The sequence below is a fragment of the Gymnodraco acuticeps genome, unplaced genomic scaffold, assembly GCF_902827175.1.
Source record: "Gymnodraco acuticeps unplaced genomic scaffold, fGymAcu1.1, whole genome shotgun sequence".
In the NCBI taxonomy this organism is placed as follows: domain Eukaryota; kingdom Metazoa; phylum Chordata; class Actinopteri; order Perciformes; family Bathydraconidae; genus Gymnodraco; species Gymnodraco acuticeps.
The window spans coordinates 2,052,337-2,074,638 of record NW_022991219.1 but is presented as its reverse complement, the minus strand read 5'-3'; the positions used below and the strand labels follow the sequence as shown (position 1 = coordinate 2,074,638).

The following is a 22,302-nucleotide window of genomic DNA, read 5'->3' as shown; positions in this document are numbered from 1 at the left end:
GTCTTTAACAAATCACAAATTTTAAAGCTACTCTAATAGTCTATGAAGCGTGAGTTGGGGTAGTGGATAGGTAGCTAAACTAAGCACAGACCTGTCACCCTGGAGACCGCTGTTGTTTTAATTTCAACATTAACCATGTGCTTCAAGCTGCGACTGTAATACATTTGGGAGTGCAGTTTCATTGTATGGGAATGTCATTTTATTGGAGAGACGGTTGGGAGGGCTGAAGGAGCCGTGGGTTCACACAAATTAGAATAACTGAAGTTACTGTCAGCCTCAAAGAGAGTATGGATGTGATGAAACAAGGGAGCTTGAAATTGGCTTTAATGCTTGCCTTTTGTAAGCACAGCAAAGTAGAGGAGTATTTAAGCAGCTGTAAAAAGGCGCTGAGCAACTTAACAGGCTGAGACAAATGCAGTCACACAAAAAAAATAAAAAAGGAAACAACCACATGGTCTGAGAGGGAAGTGCTGACACAGCACAGGGTTTACAGCAGCTTCAGTTAAGAGCAGAGAATATTCTAGCATCTCTCAAACCATAATTATAGCTGTGGACACAAACCCAGAGAAAAGCAGGCATGGACCATTGACAGCAAAGTGGGTAACACCAGCAAGACAGGATGTGACTGTTATCACATCATATCTTCCTTGGATAAATATCAAAATAACTCTGGGCACAGCAGTGCTTTGATCCAAACTCCTTACTCGGTCATAAACCAGATTATTGGACACTTTCAAATATTGACCTGATGGTGGCCCTAGATGAAAGGTTAAGGGTTGTACAAGTTATCAAAATGAGCTCTGAATAGGACATTCATGTTTGTAAAAAATATCATAGCAATCTGTCCTGTAGGTGTCGAGACATTTCACTAAAAAACACAAATGAAAGGTCAGGTGATCACCAACAATTCCTTGTGTTTGAACTATAAATGTCTGTAATAAATGTTGAGCCTTCCCAATCGAGAGGAATGGAGATTATCCACTGCATAAGTGAAACCTTTGACCTGCTGGTGGAGCTAAAAGAAGAGTCTGGGATCATCAAAGTTATGAGGTTTGATCCTCTGGGTACCATGAATGTCTGCATCAAACTTTATCAATCTATCCAAACGTTGTTCAACCTAAAAAACAGAATTGTTAACCTCATTGTGATGCTGAAGTAAAAGTCAGGCAGTGACCAAACTGCATTATTCACTGAGGACCAATAATGCAAAAATGTCATGGTCATCTATCCCATGTTTTTGAAAATGTTGACCAAACTAGAGGAATGGATGACAGACATTGGCATCCCAAGAACCATGGCTTTGTGTCTAAATGGATAACAAACAAAAAAGTCAAACTTACTCCCCATCTTTGATGTTTACTGTCGAACAAACATAGCTGCTCCAGTCGTCTCCAACATCGAAGGGAGGAGGTAGACAAAAAAACAAAACAACATTCTCCTGCCTGGTCCACTCTTTACACAAACCACTGGTCAAATTCTTGGCACAGTAATATGATGTTTCTCCACCCCAAGATGTTTTTCAGTATCGTTGTCCATATTTAAAAGTTTGCACCGGGAACATGCTAACCACCTTGGACCCGAAAAGTCTTCTTGACCAAATGGAATCACCTATTTGATCGAATTTCTGAGGTTTAGATTTTCTCACACTCAATGAGTATTAATTACTAAGCTGTGGTCAGTGTGGTTAACAGGGCAGCTGAGGAGAAGCTCTGCACAGCCGAGATGGACACAAGGAGTAATCTTTGGCAACATTTCGAGACAGCTGGTGCAGGTCAGCGGTCAGTACAGTGGTCCTGTTAGCCGTGCCATAAAAAGACCTCTGTGGGCAGACATGTGGACACACATTGGGGGGGGGGGGGGGGGGGGGGGTGTGTGTGTGTGTGGTGTGTGTGTGTGTGTGTGTGGTGTGTGTGTGTGTGTGTGTGTGTGGTGTGTGTGTGTGTGTTGTGGTGTGGTGTTGTGTGTGTGTGTGTGTGTGTGTGTGTGTGTGTGTGTGTGTGTGTGTGTGTGTGTGTGTGTGTGTGTGTTTGGGGTTTGCTATGTGTAAAGGCTTTGAAGATTTTTGTAGTTTCTAAAGCGGGTATTGATGGCTAAAGGCAGACAATTTATGTTTCAGGGACATACAAGAGTTATGATAATTTACAACAAATAGAAACCTGAAGTTTTCCCTAACTAGCCTCTGTACTAGCTTGTATTAATGTAATTAATAACAATAATTTTAATGCTAATATTTTGAATGAAGCTTGAATCTTAAAACTATTAGATACAGTGACATCCTGTACGTGAAATATAAATGTTATTAATGATCTTACAGAAAGATTGATACTCCAAAGCTGATATTAGTGGCATCTCTGCCACCTCTAAACAAGCCTGCTATTTTCCCTCAGACTCTCTATCCAAAAGGCACAGTTTGTATTTACACTTAGGTTGAATAGGAGTTCGTTTTCAGTCTGCCTTCCTGCTTTGGAAAGTGCTGCTGCACACAGTTTTATCTGAAGGTTTCTTAATTATATGAGATTAGAAACCATGTAAGGGAGGGTTCAAGTAAAGACACACACCATGATGATGATGATGATGATGATGATGATGATGATGATAATCTTTTCGTCTGGATCTGACATTAATAACATACTGTCTAAGACTATTTTAAAGGTCTGTGCAGGGGCCTCCTCAGCCAATGGGCAGACAGGCCGTGTTCGGCTAATGCCACAGTGGACATGTCGTGCCAGTGTGGTTGTTCTAATGACAGCAGTTGAGGTTAACCTCTACTACAGGGGGAAGGAACAGCAATCCAGGCACGGGGCCGCCTAATCCGTGAAGGGATGTGTAGTCCACCGCACTTTTCCATCCCTTTCATAACACACACACGCACACACTTTTTCTGCCTCCCTCCTCCTCAGTCACTTTGCTGTGTCCACACTCTCACCTGTAGGCGTTCTGGTCAAACGCTTCTGCCGCAGGGAATCCTAACATGCCACAGACGACACGGCTGCTGCTGAGGTCCCAGCCCTGGTTACACACATGACGCCACCTCCCAGCATGCTTCACTTCCAACACTCCTTCCGTCACCAGATTACCATGGTTTTTGGCCAGCACAGGCCGAAGACGGGCCTCCTCTAAGTGAACCCTTTCAGATCCCTGCAATTAGAAATCATTCTTTAATGATGATAAAGAGTTGAGTATAGCACTGTTAATCCTGAATAAAGTCCGCCACAGGATAAACTCTCTGACAAATTATAACAGTTAGCAAACATGACGTAATCTTTATTCAAACAAAAATGTGTTTGAAATATCTGCAATCGAGGAAAGAATAACATAAGTTGACATGCTACATCTTTAATCATCACGGTCTCTAATCATCCACATAACAGCCAGCAGGAAGGAAACCAACAGAAAAACTGAATTTGCTTAAAGTGTCACGATGATTACAAAATGGTCAGGAAAGTGTCAACTCTGCAAGTTCAAAAGGAAAGAATGCCAAACACAAGTGATAAATGTCTTGCAATTTCCTCTGGTCGGAGTTTCTTGCATGTTTGAAGAGAGGGGCTGTTGAGCTTCTGGTGGTTGAGTCCTGAACTAAACGCTGCGAAAGAGCTGGATCTGGAAAAGTTCTGGTTTTAAGTTTGTCTCTAATTAAACATATCCTCTGGCCTGTGGCTCCACAAAAGACATTCATCTATGGGAGTCTGAAGAAAAGCTCGATTGGACTAATTATTTGCCGTGTACTTGAGGCTTTGTGTGTTTGTCAGTGTGATTTTACCTGTGTGTAGTGCACATCAGTCTCCAGTCCAACGTCAGGATAAACAGGCTCTGGTTCGACATGGTTCCCACTGAGCTGCTGCTGTCTGACATTCCTCGGCTGGGGCTGAGCCTGGCTCTCTGCTCCTCCTCTCACGGCTGCGGGACTGTTCCTCTCTGTCTCCTGTCTCTGCCTGTAGGATTGGCCGTTTATCAGACGCGAAGGCAGCTCGTGCCCTTGTGGCATGGCTTGTTGGTTTGCTCTGGAATCGCCTCGATTCCTTCTCAGGATCTGGATCTCATGGCCATTTTCCTGTGGCGTGAGGTTGCTTCGATGAGAAGAAGTAGGGTTACGATGAAGGGCGATCTCATGACCCCTTCCAGGGGACGAGGAGATGAGGGCTGGGGGAGGATTTGACTGTTGCGATTGCGGTGGTGGGTTTCTCTGTCTTGGCTGGTTTGGCTGCCGCCTAGGGGATGAAGGAGCCTCCTCCACTGTGACGGCGGGGGAGCCAGGTCTCCTGTCTGGGCTGCAAATGACCCCCAGGTCCTCAGCGTGGGTGCAGTCATTGATGCCCCAACCATTGGAAGGACAGTCCGCAATGGAGAGCTCTGTGCCCGTGCAACGAACATTGTCCAACCAGATCAGACCTAGCAGCAAGAAAGGGTGGTAAGTTTGAGAATTTAAATATATAAAAACTTAAAGGTCTCCTATTATACTATTTTTAGGCATATATTATAGGCCTCAGATATATAACAATATATAAAAAAAGATTCTAAGAAGTATTTAGCTCAAAATACCAAACATCACCCATTCTAGCCATGCCTCGTATCCTTCTATTTCAGCCCTGTTAGAAAAGTGCTGATTCTGGGGTCTGTAGCTTTAAAAAAAAAAAAAAAAAAGAGGGGGGGGGGGGGGGGAGCTTATGCAGGAGAATTCTACCGAGATACTCAGCTAAATGCTGCCGTGATTAAATACCATATCAAGTTCAAAACCACATCAAGGATTATTTCTGAAACAGTATGGAGCTCAAATGCTTATTCTCTTGCGGGTTTACCACAAGGTGAGTTCCTTTTTATTTCCAGCTGTTTTATACATACTCTCTCCAGTACAGGTTAGCTCTGAGTGTTAGCGATGCTTGCTAATGTCAACAAAGACCATGTTACCTCCAAAACACGTCGCGCATTGTTTCTGATAGAGAGTTTCTGATAGGGCCGTGGGTGTAAAGCCAGCCCACATTTACGATATGGTTTTGTTTTCTGATACTTTGTGAGTTCCCTGACACACCGGGGACACATACTTATGTATAAAATACATCAAAAAGTGAATTTTGCATGATAGGAGACCTTAAAATAGTAAGGTGTTCCAAACGAAACACAATTTGGTGGACATACCTTGTCCCTCGCCGAACTTGGCACTGTGCGCCCAGGTCAGGCCGCGTTGGTAGCCCAGCTGTTGGCACACCACATTGGCCAGGTTAAGGTCCACCTCGTCATCACACACTGTGCCCCATGTGCCATTGTAGAACACCTCCACTCGCCCCTCGTTTGTATTGCGCCGACCTGCGCCTGCCAGACGTACAAGCACCTCCTGGCCAGACAGCGCAGGGGGGTAGAGCAATAGGAGGAGTGTGGACAGTAAGCTGAGGCACAGCATCCTGCAGGGGGAAACAGAAGAAGAGATGAGACCTCCTCATGGGAATGAAAATGGAAGCGGTGTGATGTGAGGTAAAGAGAAGTAAAACAGAAAACAGAGTAGATGTATGTAAAGCAGGAGCTCCTAAATATATATGCACACGTTACCACAAAAATCCCAAAAATCACACAAAGCCATGGAACTCACATTCCATACTCTGACTAAACATATAATTTAAAACTTCTCGTCTAACCCTAATGGGACATTGTGCTGTAAAATGAAAGATTGATAGATGTTTTTATCTTTTTCAATAATCAGTCATTTAAAGGACAGTCAGGGACTTGAGAAACATAGTGGAAGCTTAGCACTCAGTCTGAACCAGTCAGGGCAAAGGGAGTAATAACCAAAGCTAAAAGTAGCCTCTCAGTCCAGCCAACGGAAACTTTGGCTTTCCGCAAACCCTCAACCTTAGTTGCATGCATTTAGCCAACAGACACAAATGCAAATAAACACAGTCATAAAAATGTTCTCACACATAAATAACGCAGCAGGTCTTTGAGAGATATTTTGGTTAATGAGCAATGATTCATTTAACCTTGGAACAACCCTATAAAACCCTATTTATAATAGATGGGAAGAAACTGGTGAAATAAGAAGCAAGAAGAGAATAGATTTTGAAGATGAAAAACTCCTTATAGTAATTCATCCAGCCAGGGCTCAATGACATTCTGCTTTCATTCAAACTAAATGCAGCGAGCCTGAGCAAATATAAGTTGATGCAAGCGAAAGGGCATAATTAAGGTTGTTAAAGGAGGGATGAGGCGTGGGTGAGTTCATGCAGGTGCAGGGATAACATATTTTATAATTCAGTTTAAGTAGAGTTTAGCAATAGGTGAAGTAAAGAGAAAAAAGCTGAAGCCAAACTCACCTATCTGTTGATCTCAGCCTGGAGTCACGAGGAGAAAGAAGGGAGAGAGCTCTGGAGGAAAGGAAGGCAGTGAGCTTGGTCCTGCTGTCTCTCTTTTCTCCTCTTCTCCCTCCCTCTTTCTTTTTCTGTCACTCCCTCAGATCTGCTACTTCATCCATCCCTCCCATTTTCTTCATTTATGCAACTTTCTCTTTTTCACAAGGTCACGTTTGTCCTATCCATCACCTAACGTCCATTTAACCATGGACATCAGTGAAAACACAAAGGAATTACAATCTGAACATGATAAATAAACTTCAGGTTACTTGTAGTCAAATCAGACATACTGAATAATTGATGCACCCCAACATAGATGTATGAACACTTACTTTACTCACTTACATTATATTGCTACTCTTAACTCTTGCTAATTAAGCCAACCACTTTCTCACAGGTCACATGTGCTCAACTTATAAAAGTGTTATTTTATAAGGATTTTCTCTCACAAAACATGTTAAATACTGTAAAATGCATGGTAAGAGAATATTAGTTTTATTGTTTGTGCCCTGAACCGTGTGTATCAAAGTCTTGCCCAATCCTAATTGAAACTCTAAAAAAAATAAAAAATCACTTTCCCTTCTGATGTCTGAAAAACTGAAAGGGCGTGCATTTTCATACCACACAATGGTAAAGCTACATGCTCACACACACACACACACACACACACACACACACACACACACACACACACACACACACACACACACACACCACAGTGCTGGCACCGTCCCATGCCCACAGTTGGTGGTGTCATGACATAAATACTATGTGCTGCGCAGTAAGAACGGAGCCTGTCTGAACTCTTCTTTCTCTTTGCATAAAGTTCAGTTTCGTAACATCCTCAGTCGTGGCACCTCCTAACATGGAGGAAGCTCTCTAAGAATAGAGATGGATGGAGCTCCATATATAAAAAAAAAAAGGAACAACACGTAGCACGTATTCCTAAAGATGACACTAGAATGCTTTGACGATAAAAAACAGACCCTAAAACTAAATATGCATTAAAAAATACAATTCAAGTGTGATTTATGTCAATTGTACAAAGTTTAGATGCTTCTTTTCAACTCTTCTTTTGTTAGATGACTTTAGAAATCTTGACGTTCTTCATCACTGGATTTAAGTGCGGTTCAGCAGAAGAAAAAAAAATGGATAGCAGGTAGCTCGTCTAAAACAACACACATTTCATACACATATCAATAACTGTGCTACTAACGTAACACAATTGGTTACATCTTAATCTGTGTGATTGAAGATTTTAACATGAACATTTTTTAACCTATAAAATATACCTACATTTCATTTCATTTCATTTCATTTTTATTTGTCCCACTCATGGTACGCAAAACCAAATGTACAATAATTGCCACAAAACATGACTCTACCATTGAGCGAAAAGGAGCAGGGAGAAGAATAAAATCTTATGTGACCTGCCCCTTTCTAAAAAAAACAAATACAAATAGATGGTCTGCCCTTCATAATAATAATTCTTTTTTTTTTTTTTCCACAGCCAAACATAACAGTATCTTAGGATACTAAGAGAAACACAAAAAAAATACTTATTTCCCACTTGACGGTTAACGGAAAGAAACAAAACAACACCAAAACATCACATGTATAAGGAAAAGAAGAGTGCAACATTAAAGACAAGCAGCTCACTGTAATGAAATGTGACATGAGACAATATATTGAGGCTCAAGAGCTCCCTCTCATGGAGTGGATATTTTGTATACAGTAAATGCTACAAGAGAACCATTTAAAAGAATATAAATACAGTTTCTGAGTACATCTTTCACAACTGCCTTGTACCCTGTTTATATTGTATATTAAACTTGACTGTTAAACTTTAAGGACTTCAAAGCCTTCTTCCCTTTACATTGTGACTGTATTATGTTTAGTTAATACTTTTGTGTAAGAAATGCTGTAAAACTTATCAGTACAACAGTGTATATGGAGATCAGTAAGCAACGCTGCAGTATGGTTTTCCTTATTACACAAAAATGAATTCAGCACATTGTTGATAGTTGTCAGTATTAGTGATTTTGTGAATTTAAATACTTTTAAATGTGTTAATAATAATCAATGTTCAGGCTTTCTTGTTTTAATTTTGTTTTACTGATCCTCACAACACAGAAAAAAACAGACAATATAATCCAGGATGGTAACATTTGAAAAACAACAAAATTGCTACATTTCACAAAAACACTCCGAGTCATTGCTTTCAGTATCCTAACAGTTTGGAGGCCGCGGGGTATCGTTTTCGGTGGATCATGCACTTGTCTCTCTCGATGAACAGTGAGTGGGTTTTGCAGTTAATGTCCTTCTCGAGGGTGATGCGTGACTCTTCCAGGTGGGACAGGGAGCGTCTGGCCTCACTCAGCTGCTGCTGCAGGGCCGCCACAGTGGCATCAATCTGCCTCACCTCCCCTTCCAAACTGCAAACACAGGAGCAAACCAAATTAAGAGGGGGAAGAGGACACATATCGAATGAGACTCTGCAGTGTGCATTGTTAGTTTACCTGAACTGGGGCTGATCTCTACAGAGCTCCATGTTGGGTCTGAGGGAGCGGAGGTAAAGTCTGGACTGGGCTACTCTCAGTGGAGCCTCTTTGTTGTGGATGGCTTGCTGCAGCAACACAATGTTCCTCTCCTGGGCCCCAATCTGCTCCAGGACCTACACACACCATCACAAAAGAGATATTAAAGGTCTCCTATGATACTATTTGTAGGCATATATTATAGGTCTCAGATATATAAAAAACCTGTCTCTGAAGTGTTTTGCTCAAAATACCAAACAGATCACCCATTCTAGCCATGCCTCATACGCCTCTATTTCAGCCCTGTTAGAGAAGTGCTGATGCTAAATGCTGCCTTGATTAAATGCCATATCATGTTCACAACCACATCAAGGATTATTTCTGAAACAGTATGGAGCTCAAATGCTTTTTCACTCATGGGTTTACCACAAGGTGAGTTCCTTTTTATATCCTGCTTATTTACACATACTCTCTCCAGTCTCCAGTACAGCGTTAGCAATGCTTGCTAATGTAAACACAGCCCGTATTAGTTCCAAAACACATCGCGCATTGTTTCTGATACAGCAACGTTTCTGATAGGGCCATAGGCGTAAAGCCAGCCCACATTTCAGATATTACGTCATGACCGCAGCAAATCTGGATCAGCTCCGTTGTACCCCCGTTTTTAGAGATGTGGGTAAGGAGGAAAAGAGAGGGTTTTATTTTCTGACAAACAGGGGACACATATTTATGTATAAAAGACATCAAAAAGTGCATTTTGCATAATAGGGGACCTTTAGACAATGAGTCACACTGTCAGTTTGTGTGTTGGTCTGTTTCTCTACCTGTGCCAGCTTGGTCTCCATCTGGGTCTTGGCCTCTATCAGCTCCTGAACGCGCCGGCTGAAGGCTCGGTCCACACTGGAGCACTGGAATTCCAGATCTTCAGTGGTGTCCTGCAGCACCTGCTCCACCAGCAGCCTGTGTCACACACACACCAGCATCACTATATTTATCTTCATTAATGTGTAACAATGGGCCTATTGAGGAAAATTTATACAAACAAATGTCTTATTTTTGCATGTATCTATGACTATTTGTAAGTATCATTCAGATTTCTGGAATCAACCAAATTTTTTTTATTGTTGCTATTTTCTTAGATAATAGTTAAACGTTTACCAGTGTTCGAGAGAATTCTTACAACGATAAGAACAAACAGGTGTTTTTTTTCACTGTCCACAAATAGTTTTTCTGACACAAGGAAACACAACCCAACCTGAGACTGTGGGTGGTTTGTTCTTCCTGCTGGGCCTTGTTCAGGTTGTCCTGTGTAAACTTTGTCCACGATGTGCAGTTACACACTCTGCAGAAGAACAAATGACACATTGCATGATAGTTATTCACAATGTTTCTCATTTGATCTGTTTCTAAGATGTGATGATGATACACAGTCATACGCAAACAAGGACTCACTGGTCCTGGAAGGTGGCTGAGCTTGGGTGGTGCCGTGTGTCTGTGCTCATGTTACTGTGTCTTCCACTGTGGTCATCAAAGTTGTATGCCTGGTACTTGTCAGACCAATCCATCTCCAACGTCTGCTTTGCCTCTCGGTTCATCCTGACACACACAGAGACACAAACCCAGGGATATTTAGTGTGAGCGTTAAACTAAAAAGGGACTTTTACATTTGTATTTTTATGTTGGGATGTTACACTCACTTGATCTGTCTGACAACTTGAGCTGTAGTTCTCTTCAGAAGAGCCTGGACACTTCTGATCAAGTCCACTTCCTGCAAAACACACAGTCACACACAACTTAGTGTTTAGTGAGCCGTCTGCTGGTGCTGTTCTCCTCTGACACAAAACTCACTAATAGACACTTGATCCGGAGAATATTACTGTGGAGCACAACTGAGCCAGCATTGTATTGGTGCTCTGAAGGTTACTTTCTCATTGTTGGATACATTATTTGATCAATAGAAAAATAGAAAAACTGAAAAAGAACGCTAAATCTCAATGTTCTACTTATGTCTGACCAATGGTTCAGAAGCTAAATATACATTCAATATAATTTAAGACAAGGAATAAAAAAGAGCTGGTGGTGGACTTCAGACGGTGCAAACCGGTACATATTATTACAGGATGTCTCAGAATATCAGAATACCTTTATTCGTCCCACAGAGGGGACATTTACGACTGCAGGAACTCCAACAAGCCGTTGAATGCACATACTATACAGAAATGCTGTATGAGAAACCAATGTGATTTTGGAAAATTGCACAATATAAATCTATTTTAGTATACCTCAACAATGGAATTATGATCAGTAGAAATGGCCATGACATGGGACCTTTTAAAGAAATTCAAATATCCAACCTAAGACTAACTTCACAGTGGTATATTTCTCCTGTTAATTATGAATTTATCCAAATATTATTTTATTCTTAGTATGCCTATTGCTTGAATTTCAAATTCATATTGAGATATTTTTTAAATGCAAAGACAATGACCCTTATGTCCTGTGCAACCCGGTATCACGGCAAGACGTGAACATGTGACGATTTACCATGCTGGGAGATGTGAACATGTCACGGTTTCGTCCCCTTCAAACGTGACAGCTACACGGTATTGTTAACCCATGTTAACCAGTGGAGAAATAACCGGAAATACCAAGCAAATGCTACCCCGACGTAATGATTTATTTTTTAATAGTCACACTCGATTACAGCGATTTTCTTGTTGCCCCAGCTGGTCGACACCTCTTTTAGCATAAACAAGGGCTACATTAATGTATTAAATCGATGTTAATCCATGCGTGTGGATGTGGAATTAACGGACGTGACGTTGTGCGATTGAGTTGCCAAGCAACAGCTTTGGTTCATGTTAATTTACAAACTATTCAACTACAACCGTAGTTATATTTAAAAACATGTTAGAAGGCCTCACGAAATACTTTAATGCACATTAAAATGTAAATGTGAAGGAATGTGTGTATAACAAAATACATCGGTCATTAAACGAAACCGGAAACAGACGTAGGCAAGATCCTCAGCTCGATGATTGGATGGTTATCCGCAATGCATGCTGGGATTTGGTGTTTATGTGATGTGAAATCTGAAAACGTTTTTTAAAAATACAATAATACTTTATTCCGAGTGTACTTGCTTTACTCTTTGAAAGTCATCACATAACGGCATTGTAATACACGGTTCGGCTGCATTAAATATGACATATCTGCCGTAGTTCTCTATTTATTGAGCCCTGCTGAGAAGACTTCTGGACAAACAGGAGAACTGCCGCCAAAACTGAAGATGTGACGTGGATCATAAATATATAAGCAATTATACAACATCTTACATTTCTTTTCACACAATGCGTCTCCTTGCAGTATCAACACTAATTCGGCTGACTTTTATATTTGATCCAATTGGTAGATAGGCTGTATTTAAACCATAACCGTGCAGAGCTGATAGAAAGGGACACCTGGTGGTCAAAGCACGTTATTGAATTGTATTATTAGATATTAATAGGATCCCTATAAAGTATATTCATTACTCGTTATTCTCTACTAATAGTTCATTAAAGACTGTATATAATGACTAGTTTGAACATCCCTTTCAAGATTTTTATAAGCTAAGGGTTTATTGACATATCATATTATACACAACTACTGTGTAGTTATGCAATGAATGAAAAACTTGGGTCGCAGGTTCCTCAACAGTGCATTACAAGACATCTATCAATATGTGTGTATACTCCACCATTAAACTGTCATTCTGCACATTTCTTATACTATCTACATACATCTTATAAGAGTATAATACATATGTATAATATCAGTTTAATAATAAACAAATAATAAACAAATAAGTGCTTAAATATAGTTAACATTGCAGGAAAGCAATATATTAGACGTTAAGTACTTTGTCAGGCTTAATATTTATCTGTAGATACAAATGTCACTGTGTGTGCTGTGTGCTCTGCATGTGTGACCATTAAAGAATCAGAATACCCTTATTAGTTCCACAGAGGGGAAATGTGCAGCGTTACAGCAGGAAAGAGCCACAGACAGCTTAGTGTTGCATATCTTACATGCGTTAAAAAAGTACTAAGTTAGACTAAAATAAACAATATGCTAAAAAAGTACTAAGTTATAATATAATAAACAATAGCCTATGCTAAAAAAAAGATAAAAAGTTACATAATTTTCAAAAATACAGATCAAAAACAAAACGGCATATATATTGATTTAGTGGCCAGGTATAAATTACACAGTTATTAATGGCATATATATATTGCATATATAGCACAAAGTTGGTTTGTATTTAGCAGCAAGGGGTGTTATAGTCTGTGTTGTGGTGTGTGTAGGAGGGTCTACAAGGGGCAGTGCTGGTTGTAAAGTCTGACCGCTGCAGGAAGGAAGGACCTGCGGTTTCAAGAGGGTTTCATCCCTCCATATTCTTCTTAAAGCTTTTTTCTTATTCAAAATAAGACCTTAACCTAAAGTACTCTTTAATGTTTAAATTAAGCCTTATTAGTTTGTCTGTTTTGCACATCCTCCTTTTAATATCTAATAATAAAATAATACAATTCAATAACGTGCTTTGACCACCAGGTGTCCCTTTCTATCAGCTCTGCACGGTTATGGTGTAAATACAGCCTATCTACCAATTGGATCAAATATAAAAGTCAGCCGAATTAGTGTTGATACTGCAAGGAGACGTATTGTGTGAAAAATAAATGTAAGATGTTGTTTAATTACTGATATATTTATGATCCACGTCACGTTCAGTTTTGGCGGCAGTTCTCCTGTTTGTCTAGAAGTCTTCTCAACAGGGCTCTATAAATAGAGAATTACGGCAGATATGTAATATTTAATGCAGCCGAACCGTGTATTACAATGCCGTTATGTGATGACTTTCAAAGAGAAAAGCAAGCACACTCGGAATAAAGTATTATTGTATTTTTAAAAAACGTTTTCAGATTTCACATCACATAAACACCAAATCCCAGCATGCATTGCGGATAACCATCCAATCATCGAGCTGAGGATCTTGCCTACGTCTGTTTCCGGTTTCGTTTAATGACCGATGTATTTTGTTATACACACATTCCTTCACATTTACATTTTAATGTGCATTAGTATTTCGTGAGGCCTTCTAACATGTTTTTAAATATAACTACGGTTGTAGTTGAATAGTTTGTAAATTAACATGAACCGAAGCTGTTGCTTGGCAACTCAATCGCACAACGTCACGTCCGTTAATTCCACATCCACACGCATGGATTAACATCGATTTAATACATTAATGTAGCCTTTGTTTATACTAAAAGGGGTGTCGACCAGCTGGGGCAACAAGAAAATCGCTGTAATCGAGTGTGATTATTAAAAAATAAATCATTACGTCGGGGTAGCATTTGCTTGGTATTTCCGGTTATTTCTCCACTGGTTAACATGGGTTAACAATACCGTGTAGCTGTCACGTTTGAAGGGGACGAAACCGTGACATGTTCACGTCTCCCAGCATGGTAAATCGTCACATGTTCACGTCTTGCCGTGATACCGGGTTGGTCCTGTGTCAGTGTTATACAGTTTATACAGCAGTACATCAACGTAAAGCCAATGATCACCTTCACCAGCTCCTCTTCCACGGAGTCTCGCACCAGGTCTGGTCCCAGTCTCCGGGCCCTGCAGCTCAGATTATCGGTGGAGATGGCATACGGAGTCTCGGAGGCGTCCAGCGCATTCTCCAGCCTCGTCTTCAGCGCCAGCAGTGACTCTGTGTCGGCCTGCAGCTGCTCGATGTGCCGCTGCAGCTCAGACTTCCAGCTGTGGATCTCATGCAGTCTCTCCCCCAGGAGACGCGTCCCCTCACCCTGGGTCTTGAAAGTGCCTGCCTCGGTGTCCTGGTGCAGAGCTTTGGACTCTCTTTGGAGGCTCCGGGCTGCGTGGCTCTCGGTGCCGGCCTGCTGGAGGATGCTGTGGTAGTTGGAGAACCATTCAGCAGGGCCGTATTTAGCGGAGCGGTAACCGGCTGTGGCTGAGCCCGAGGACGGCTGCGGGACATCCGGCTTTACAGAGAGGTCTCTCTCCTGGACCCCCTGGGCCACAGCTCTGCTGTCATAGTGGGGCCTTGACACAAAGACCTCGGAGCTCATTCTTTGCCAATTAAATTACAGTTAGGCCTACAAAAAATACGTGAACAGATCAGGTGAATTAAGCCGATGTTATTATAAAAGCAGTATCAGTTATGTGTCCCCACTCAAGTCCTTAGGCAGACCAAGCTGTGTGTTTGTTTGGTGTTGCCTGGTTACTCATCTTGGCAGGAGCAGCTTTGGCTCAGGTGACAAAGTTAAATGGCAACCCTAGTAACTATTTAAGTCTTACATACATAGTAGGTTATATAGTAATGGGTCATGAATAATACAAATATCTAGGATCCACTCAAACTCTAATTAGTGTACAGAGTAGTTGTAGCTTGCTGCTGTTCTCTGTACTTCTTTGTAATGTATTTTATTCTTGCTGAACCTGTGAACTTACATCCTCTTCACAGGTGATAATAAATATAATAGAGTTTGTAATAATGACATAAATAAAAGTAATGTAATAAAAAATACACACACATTACTCAATATACATTTCTAAACACATTCACCATTTCCAGGTTATAAGACCTTTTGATGAATACCAGAACAAGCAGAAGGCTTCATTGTGCGCCATGTTTTTGTCTCTAGGAGTGTAAGGATTATTGAAGCCACTACTGACATTTGGTTTAAGTTTTGTTTTCTACAGAATCCAGATTACACTCCCATCAAATCTTTGTTATAATTCAGCACATGCTGACTTCATTTCCTGCATGAACACGCATTCATACAACACACCAGATTCAGTCACAGTTATGTGTATAGGACTGTGTGTGTTTGAACATGGTCTGTATGTAATGTACACCCTTCACTTTGAATTGATAAATTATGACCAGGGAAAATGCCACTATCAGGAAGTTACAATAACAACTTTAAAAGTGTTAGTCAGTATAACATATGAAAAAAATACAGAATACAGTGCACTTCCTAAAAAAAGGCACACAAATAGCACACTCCTCACACATATATTTTCAAACCATCACAGCAGAAGTGGCACTTAACACCCCGACTGAGTTCCAAGCATTTGTTTCATGTTCCTGTTTCATTTGAAATAGGGTCATTGTCTCACTGTTGGGTCATAAGTAAGGAACACACACACACACACACACACACACACACACACACACACACACACACACACACACACACACACACACACACACACACACACACACACACACACACACACACACACACACACACACACACCACACACACACACACACACACACACACACACACACTTTTGATATGTTTGACAGTGCTATGTAAAGTGGCTGACCCGTGCAAACACGCTTCAACGGCCCAAAACACTTACATGAATGTGTTTCTTCATTTGCACGTTTTATTTGCACTTTTTATTTTTGATCTGCATCGTGGTACAGGTAGCGCTTGTAGTGGCAATTTCTTATATTACTTTATATGGTAAAACCAAATGATGATATTATACTGAGGAAAACTGTTTGTATCCCTCAACCTGTTGTATCCCACGGTAGCTTCCTGCCAAGGTCGTACTTGTCACAATCTTGATGTTTTGTCACGTTTTTAGTTTTGTATGTCTTGTTATGGATTCTGTTCTCCCTGGTTGCGGTCGGATAATCCAAAAATCAGCTCCTAACGTCTAACCCTATCGTCTATTCCTTGACCTCTGAGTGAAACGTCCCGGGGTTAAGGAATAGTGGATAGGAGAATTCAAAAGGATTTAGGAGAAGAGACTGTGGCTGCATTTCACTTCTCTTATTTTTCATTTCCTCGCTCCTCGGTCTCGGTCTCACCGGAAGTTGATTTGCCTGCGCCATCTTGAGTAGCGTCCCAATGGCCTTATTTTTGCCAGAGGAGCGAGGAGCGATAATGGAGGAGCGATAATGGAGGAGCTATAATCGAGGAACCACCAGACCATCCTTCGATGAAATCCTCAGACACTCGCCCCGCCCCCTTACTGTGTATCGCTCACTGATTGGACGAGGCAGTGCATGCACTGATCTGATGCTTCTTGACATGAGAGCAGTTTCCCAGCGGAGTGAAGAAAATACATGAACCTCACGGGAGTCACTCCTCAGTTTATACCGTGTTTTGTTTCAATTAATGTTTCATTTAGTTATAAATATGTGATATATCTGAACAACAAAGTGGTCAAAAATCATTTTATTCATTTTTTGGAAACATTTTCATGATCGCTTTATTCGTTTTACATTTTCATTTATTGTGATTTCCATTCAGTCAGTCATTAAGTGCTATTAAAATGTTAATTTGCTACATATCCAAACAAACAAAGTGTGCAATCCAATGAATGTTAATCTAACTGGGTTTTGATGGATAACATATCTCTTTTTCTTCTCTCAATTATTGTATTTCTATTGTGCACTCTAATCAATATTAATCCAACTAATATTCGTTTATACATTTTAAGAATGGCGTTTATCTTTTTTGAGAATGAGTTCTTATTTGATTTTTATTTATTTGGGTCTACAACAGATGATACAAATGTTTGTGTCAGTAAATAGGCTTGTTTGAGACAAGCGAGACCTGCGCAGACCTGCGCAGTTGCGATCAACGTCTTGCTAGTGCGTTGCATCATGGTTAGTCATTTTGTCCGACTTGCTCTGGAGGCTCGCCCACATGAGACGTTGAAATCTCGCGGGACAAAGACGCCCGCAGCCTTGACGGCCCCTCCACACAGCGGCGTGCGTTGACGCTTGCCGATGGGCGTGTCTGACACTCGACCAACAACCAATCACATGAATCTCCCGCCCCTGACACACAAGCAGCGGTTTGATTGGCTAGAGCTTGTACTGGCATATGATTCGATTGGCTGACGCTTCTGCAGAGGCGTCAAAAGTTGGGCACAATATGCCCCCCCTTGCTATCTTACAAAATAAAAGTGTGACATTCATGAAACTTGCTCCATTTATTGGTACCAGTCCTAGAACCATACCCAGAAAAATCAACCAGCGCAATGACGGTCAAGCAGCTGTTATTGACAGCTACGCTATGACCGCCATCTGGAAACACAAATTTGGAAGAATCCGGGTATGTACATGATTGGAATGACTTTGCTTTTGTAAATGTTGCAAATGTGCATTTTTCAACAGGAATGTAATACTTTTGCAACTACTCTCAGGTTGATCCAATGGCACACACAGTCATCGTGGGAATTGTGAACGAGAACCATCACTGGATGTTGGTGGTGAGAATAGGAGCGTATTTTAAGCTCCAATCTGTATCTATAGTGCTGTATACACCATATATAATTAGTGATTTGCAAGATAACCGGGCCACACATACATGCTGTCACTTATTATTGATCAAATCTAAACAATACCCTACATCGTACCTGCGTAATGTATGGTTCCTGCCTAATGCATGTTGTGTTTCCATGTGAATAATAAAAGGTAATGTGCCCCCATGAGAAGAAAACCCTCTTTTTGGATCCACTTGGAGAAGGGAAAGGCAAAACGAAGGTGTGCCTGCAGTCTACAAGGTACATTTGATACAGTGTACTAGTTCCGGTGTTTTATGAGTATTTTGACAATGATGTGCTGCATCTTGACACATGTACTATCTACATACTGTAGAGCCTTTATGTGGATGAAAGGCTGCAAGGTGTCAGGGTGGACATGCAGCACCCTCCCCCATAATCGCCAACAAGACAGCACATCCTGTGGTGTCCTGGCCTTAAAAGTGAGTGTGAAATGCATTTAGCCAAACATTACTCTCAAACTCAAATTCAGTAGCAATTAGACTGAATATCTTGACTTGCTTTTATAGATCTTGATCAAAGATGTATTGAATTGTGTCAAACTACACATATACAACATGTCATTCTTTAAATCTGTTGGGTCATTTGTCTGTATTCCATTTGAGGGTAAAATCATACACCATGCAGTCCATATACTAATCAAGGTTCTCTTCAGTTTGCAGAGAACATTTTACTGGGGGAGGCAATTGAGTTTGAAACCTCACAGAAGGCAGTGCACGAGCTGAGGTTGGACATTGCTACTTCTCTCCTCAGAGAATCTGGTTTGTTACCTTTTCTCAACATTGTCAATGACTTCATGTAGTTACTTTTATTAATTGTATCTCATAAGTATGCATCAATAACCTAGTATATTAATAATGTGCCATGCAAATTGTTGTATTGTATCACTGCTTGGACCATTGGTACTGTTGGGTTAATCTTGACCAGGGACATTATCAGGGTTTTAAAAGCAACACAGTGGCTTAAGTATAGATTAGGGTAAATAGTCACTACATACAGTATATTGTGTATCTCAACTCCAAACAGATAACATATGAAGCATCGCAGGCAGGCATCTTCAACTGCAATTTCATATAGGCTACACACATCACACTCTAACACACCCTTTCAATTCTGCGGTTTATTTAAGATGTGAGATTTCCCCATCTTCCTCCTTTCAATGTGCTCATTGGTGTGTATTACTTTTAACTGATATCCTCAGTTAATTTTTACCTTGAACTTATTATAATCAAAGCTGTAAAGCTAATACATGTGATGAACAACAAAATAACCATGAGAACCAAACTTAAATTGATGCGTACAGTGCGAAAGAAGTTTTTGGATGTTTTGTAATGACATTGTGCAGGTTCCCATTCTAAAGAGGGTAAGGAGAGAGTGAAAGAAGGAGCAGATGGCTCCTCTGTGCTCAGATTTAATCATTTAGAAAATCTATGTGTTTGTGTGTGTTTTGCCTTTTCTTCACACAAAATAATAAAAGACCACAACAAATGTGTCCTTATATAATTGACCTTTTAGTCAAAAATTGGAATGGGTCACCTTGACCCCAAATCTGCAATGTGGTTTATCTGAAGATATTGATTACGTTTTGTCTCAACAGATGATCTAAGCAGGCTTTGCTTTTACTGCGGGATGGAGGAGCAGGATGAAGAACATTGGGTAATTTCCTATTGCACATTACAAATAAAGAAAATTAGCAGAAATATGTTTCCAGACTTTATCAACATAACATTTGCGTTGGTAATTGCTACTATATTTGGCATCTTCAGCATTAACTGATAAAGGATTAATGTTTTGCTTGTTTTTCCATACATTTTTGTTGAAAATGTATTTCTTTCTCATAACACAACATTTATGTTTTTGAAAGATTTCGATAATTGAAGGAATGGTTAGAATGTTAGTGGGAAATACATTAGAGATATTCTATTATCATAACAAAATCCCATAATGCATACCTTACATAACAAGTATTTATTGTTTTCTCAGATTTGCTGTGACATTTGTCAGCGGTGGTACCACCACCAATGTGTACAAAGGCCTCCAGTGGATAAACCGTACTTGTGCCCTGGATGCACATAATGCCCCGAAGGAACCATCATTAACTGTCCACTGTCATTTCAACCAATGCAACTATTGTTTGGCCTGTCATAAAATGCACCCCACCCCAAAAGAGGTTTCTATGAATCCCACCGTCAAGCATTTTTCAGGGTATGGTTCTAGGACTGGTACCAATAAATGGAGCAAGTTTCATGAATGTCACACTTTTATGTTGTAAGATAGCAAGGGGGGGCATATTGTGATGGCCAGGCCTGTCATAAAATGCCCCCCCCCCCCACCAAAAGAGGTTTCTATGAATCCCACCCTCAAGCATTTTTCAGGGTATGGTTCTAGGACTGGTACCAATAAATGGAGCAAGTTTCATGAATGTGACACTTTTATTTTGTAAGATAGCAAGGGGGGGAATATTGTGATGGCCAGGCCTGTCATAAAATGCCCCCACCCCCAAAAGAGGTTTCTATGAATCCCACCCTCAAGCATTTTTCAGGGTATGGTTCTAGGACTGGTACCAATAAATGGAGCAAGTTTCATGAATGTGACACTTTTATGTTGTAAGATAGCAAGGGGGGGCATATTGTGATGGCCAGGCCTGTCATAAAATGCCCCCCGCCCCACCAAAAGAGGTTTCTATGAATCCCACCCTCAAGCATTTTTCAGGGTATGGTTCTAGGACTGGTACCAATAAATGGAGCAAGTTTCATGAATGTCACACTTTTATTTTGTACGCATAGCATATATGCTGACAAACGTCTAAATGTCTAACATTTGTAAACATATTTTGATTATTAGATGACAACTATGTAAAATTAAACAATAGGCCTACATTTTAAAGCACGTTTATACAGACAGGACGTAACAATAATGATAAAAAAAAAACATTTAAAAAAACAAACTGAAAAGGAAGTGACAAACGAATTTCGACACCTCAAATACGGAGCGAAAAGTTAAACCAGAAGAATCAAGACTATGAGCTACCACTAAACAACTCAGTCTGAAAATTACCATTAATAAAAACCCTGAACGTTTACTTTTCGTTTTAAACATCGCTTTAAGGTGTAAACCTATGGTGTTAACGTGTCATTTAGAGGTGTAAACGTGTCATTTAGAAATGCGCGTTCCCGTGACAAGGGGGGCATTTCATGACGGGGAGGCATAATGTGACACAACACCGGCACTAAAGTACCACGGCACTGAATCCGCCAGGGGGCTAGTGCCAATCGCATTCACACCGCAGTACTTTCCCTGAGGCAAGATTACGCTGACGTCACTTCGTCTTCTTCTTCTCTGGGTTTACTGGCAGGCCGCAAAACCACTTCACGGCGAGTACAAAAAAAAACGAGAGAAGAAGAACTACACGGGGGAGGGGGTATAAAGCCCACCCGCTGTATGAGGCGTTTGTTTACTTTACGACCTCAGACATGATGGAGTTCATAAGGGTAATTTACAAATAAAATACCCCATTATAACAATGGACTTTATCTTTATGTATTTATTATATATTACCCCCTCAGGCTGATTTTGGAAAAGGACATTAACCCTTGTTTGGTGTTTTCCCCTTATTTATCTAAAACAAATGACATGATAAATTACTTGTGTTTATGTGTGTAAGACTTGTGTTTCTGCCCCTGCCATTGCTGCACAAGGTTGCAACATTGTAGATAAATTCAACCACCTACACCTGTCTGCTCTCACATTCTTCTATTCTGCAAATTTGGGGGTGGGACACAATAAATAAAGCTACGCCAGTTTGTTTGTTTTATTGCACAGTCAAGACATAACAATAACGGCATCACGCTGTTCCAGGTGTGTCGTATGCATGTAAATTGAAGTTAAATAAAAGTGTGAAATGTAAAATAAAGTGTAAGTAGTTTCAAAACAATGTAACAGTGGCAATATATATATAGCAGCAGACACACCTTAGTGCAAGTTAGGTGTCAGTATTAAAAAACAGTGGCAATATATATATATAATAACAATAGAAAATTGTTACC

At 40.5% G+C, this 22,302-nt stretch overlaps 3 protein-coding genes across 4 annotated transcripts in view; 1 reads left to right on the top strand and 2 right to left on the bottom strand.

The window, feature by feature from the left end:
* Positions 1 to 6,404, bottom strand: part of LOC117561565 (lysyl oxidase homolog 4-like) — a 29,180-nt gene extending 22,776 nt beyond the window's left edge. The window contains exons 1-4 of the mRNA XM_034239058.1: positions 6,303 to 6,404; positions 5,134 to 5,396; positions 3,761 to 4,389; positions 2,927 to 3,138 (exon numbers count right to left, since the gene is read on the bottom strand). Of these exons, the coding sequence (XP_034094949.1) occupies positions 2,927 to 3,138; positions 3,761 to 4,389; positions 5,134 to 5,395 (1,103 nt within the window). The 5' untranslated portion in view covers position 5,396; positions 6,303 to 6,404. The remainder of the gene's footprint in view (positions 1 to 2,926; positions 3,139 to 3,760; positions 4,390 to 5,133; positions 5,397 to 6,302) is intronic.
* Positions 6,405 to 7,943: 1,539 nt separating this feature from the next.
* tekt4 (tektin 4) lies at positions 7,944 to 15,100 on the bottom strand. Its single transcript, XM_034239330.1, has 7 exons — positions 14,485 to 15,100; positions 10,573 to 10,643; positions 10,328 to 10,471; positions 10,131 to 10,217; positions 9,700 to 9,835; positions 8,858 to 9,012; positions 7,944 to 8,773 (listed from the first exon to the last, which is right to left on the bottom strand). The coding sequence occupies exons 1-7, from the start codon at positions 15,010 to 15,012 to the stop codon at positions 8,560 to 8,562; spliced, it is 1,335 nt and encodes a 444-aa protein (XP_034095221.1). The 5' UTR covers positions 15,013 to 15,100; the 3' UTR covers positions 7,944 to 8,559.
* A 2,784-nt stretch (positions 15,101 to 17,884) lies between these two features.
* LOC117561740 lies at positions 17,885 to 20,423 on the top strand. Of its 2 annotated transcripts, XM_034239322.1 has the most exons (7): positions 17,885 to 18,027; positions 18,119 to 18,184; positions 18,390 to 18,478; positions 18,573 to 18,678; positions 18,912 to 19,017; positions 19,854 to 19,912; positions 20,240 to 20,423. In XM_034239322.1, exons 1-7 carry the CDS (start codon positions 17,890 to 17,892, stop codon positions 20,330 to 20,332), a joined length of 657 nt encoding a protein of 218 aa, XP_034095213.1. In that variant the 5' UTR covers positions 17,885 to 17,889; the 3' UTR covers positions 20,333 to 20,423. The 2 variants fall into 2 exon arrangements, with proteins under 2 accessions (XP_034095213.1, XP_034095212.1); XM_034239321.1 differs by lacking the exon at positions 20,240 to 20,423 and having other exon boundaries at positions 19,854 to 20,112.
* The last annotated feature ends 1,879 nt before the right edge of the window (positions 20,424 to 22,302 follow it).

Bases quoted from the DNA above. Each gene is read 5' to 3' on its own strand.
- tekt4 (XM_034239330.1), bottom strand. From the start codon at position 15,012: ATGAGCTCCGAGGTCTTTGTGTCAAGGCCCCACTATGACAGCAGAGCT. The intron at 10,472-10,572 runs GTGAGTGTAACA...TGTGTGTGTCAG, and splicing joins CAAGTTGTCAGACAGATCAA to GATGAACCGAGAGGCAAAGC. The intron at 10,218-10,327 runs GTGAGTCCTTGT...GTTCTTCTGCAG, and splicing joins TCAGCCACCTTCCAGGACCA to AGTGTGTAACTGCACATCGT.
- LOC117561740 (XM_034239321.1), top strand. From the start codon at position 17,890: ATGAAACTTGCTCCATTTATTGGTACCAGTCCTAGAACCATACCCAGA. The intron at 18,028-18,118 runs GTATGTACATGA...AACTACTCTCAG, and splicing joins ACAAATTTGGAAGAATCCGG to GTTGATCCAATGGCACACAC. The intron at 18,679-18,911 runs GTGAGTGTGAAA...GGTTCTCTTCAG, and splicing joins GTGGTGTCCTGGCCTTAAAA to TTTGCAGAGAACATTTTACT.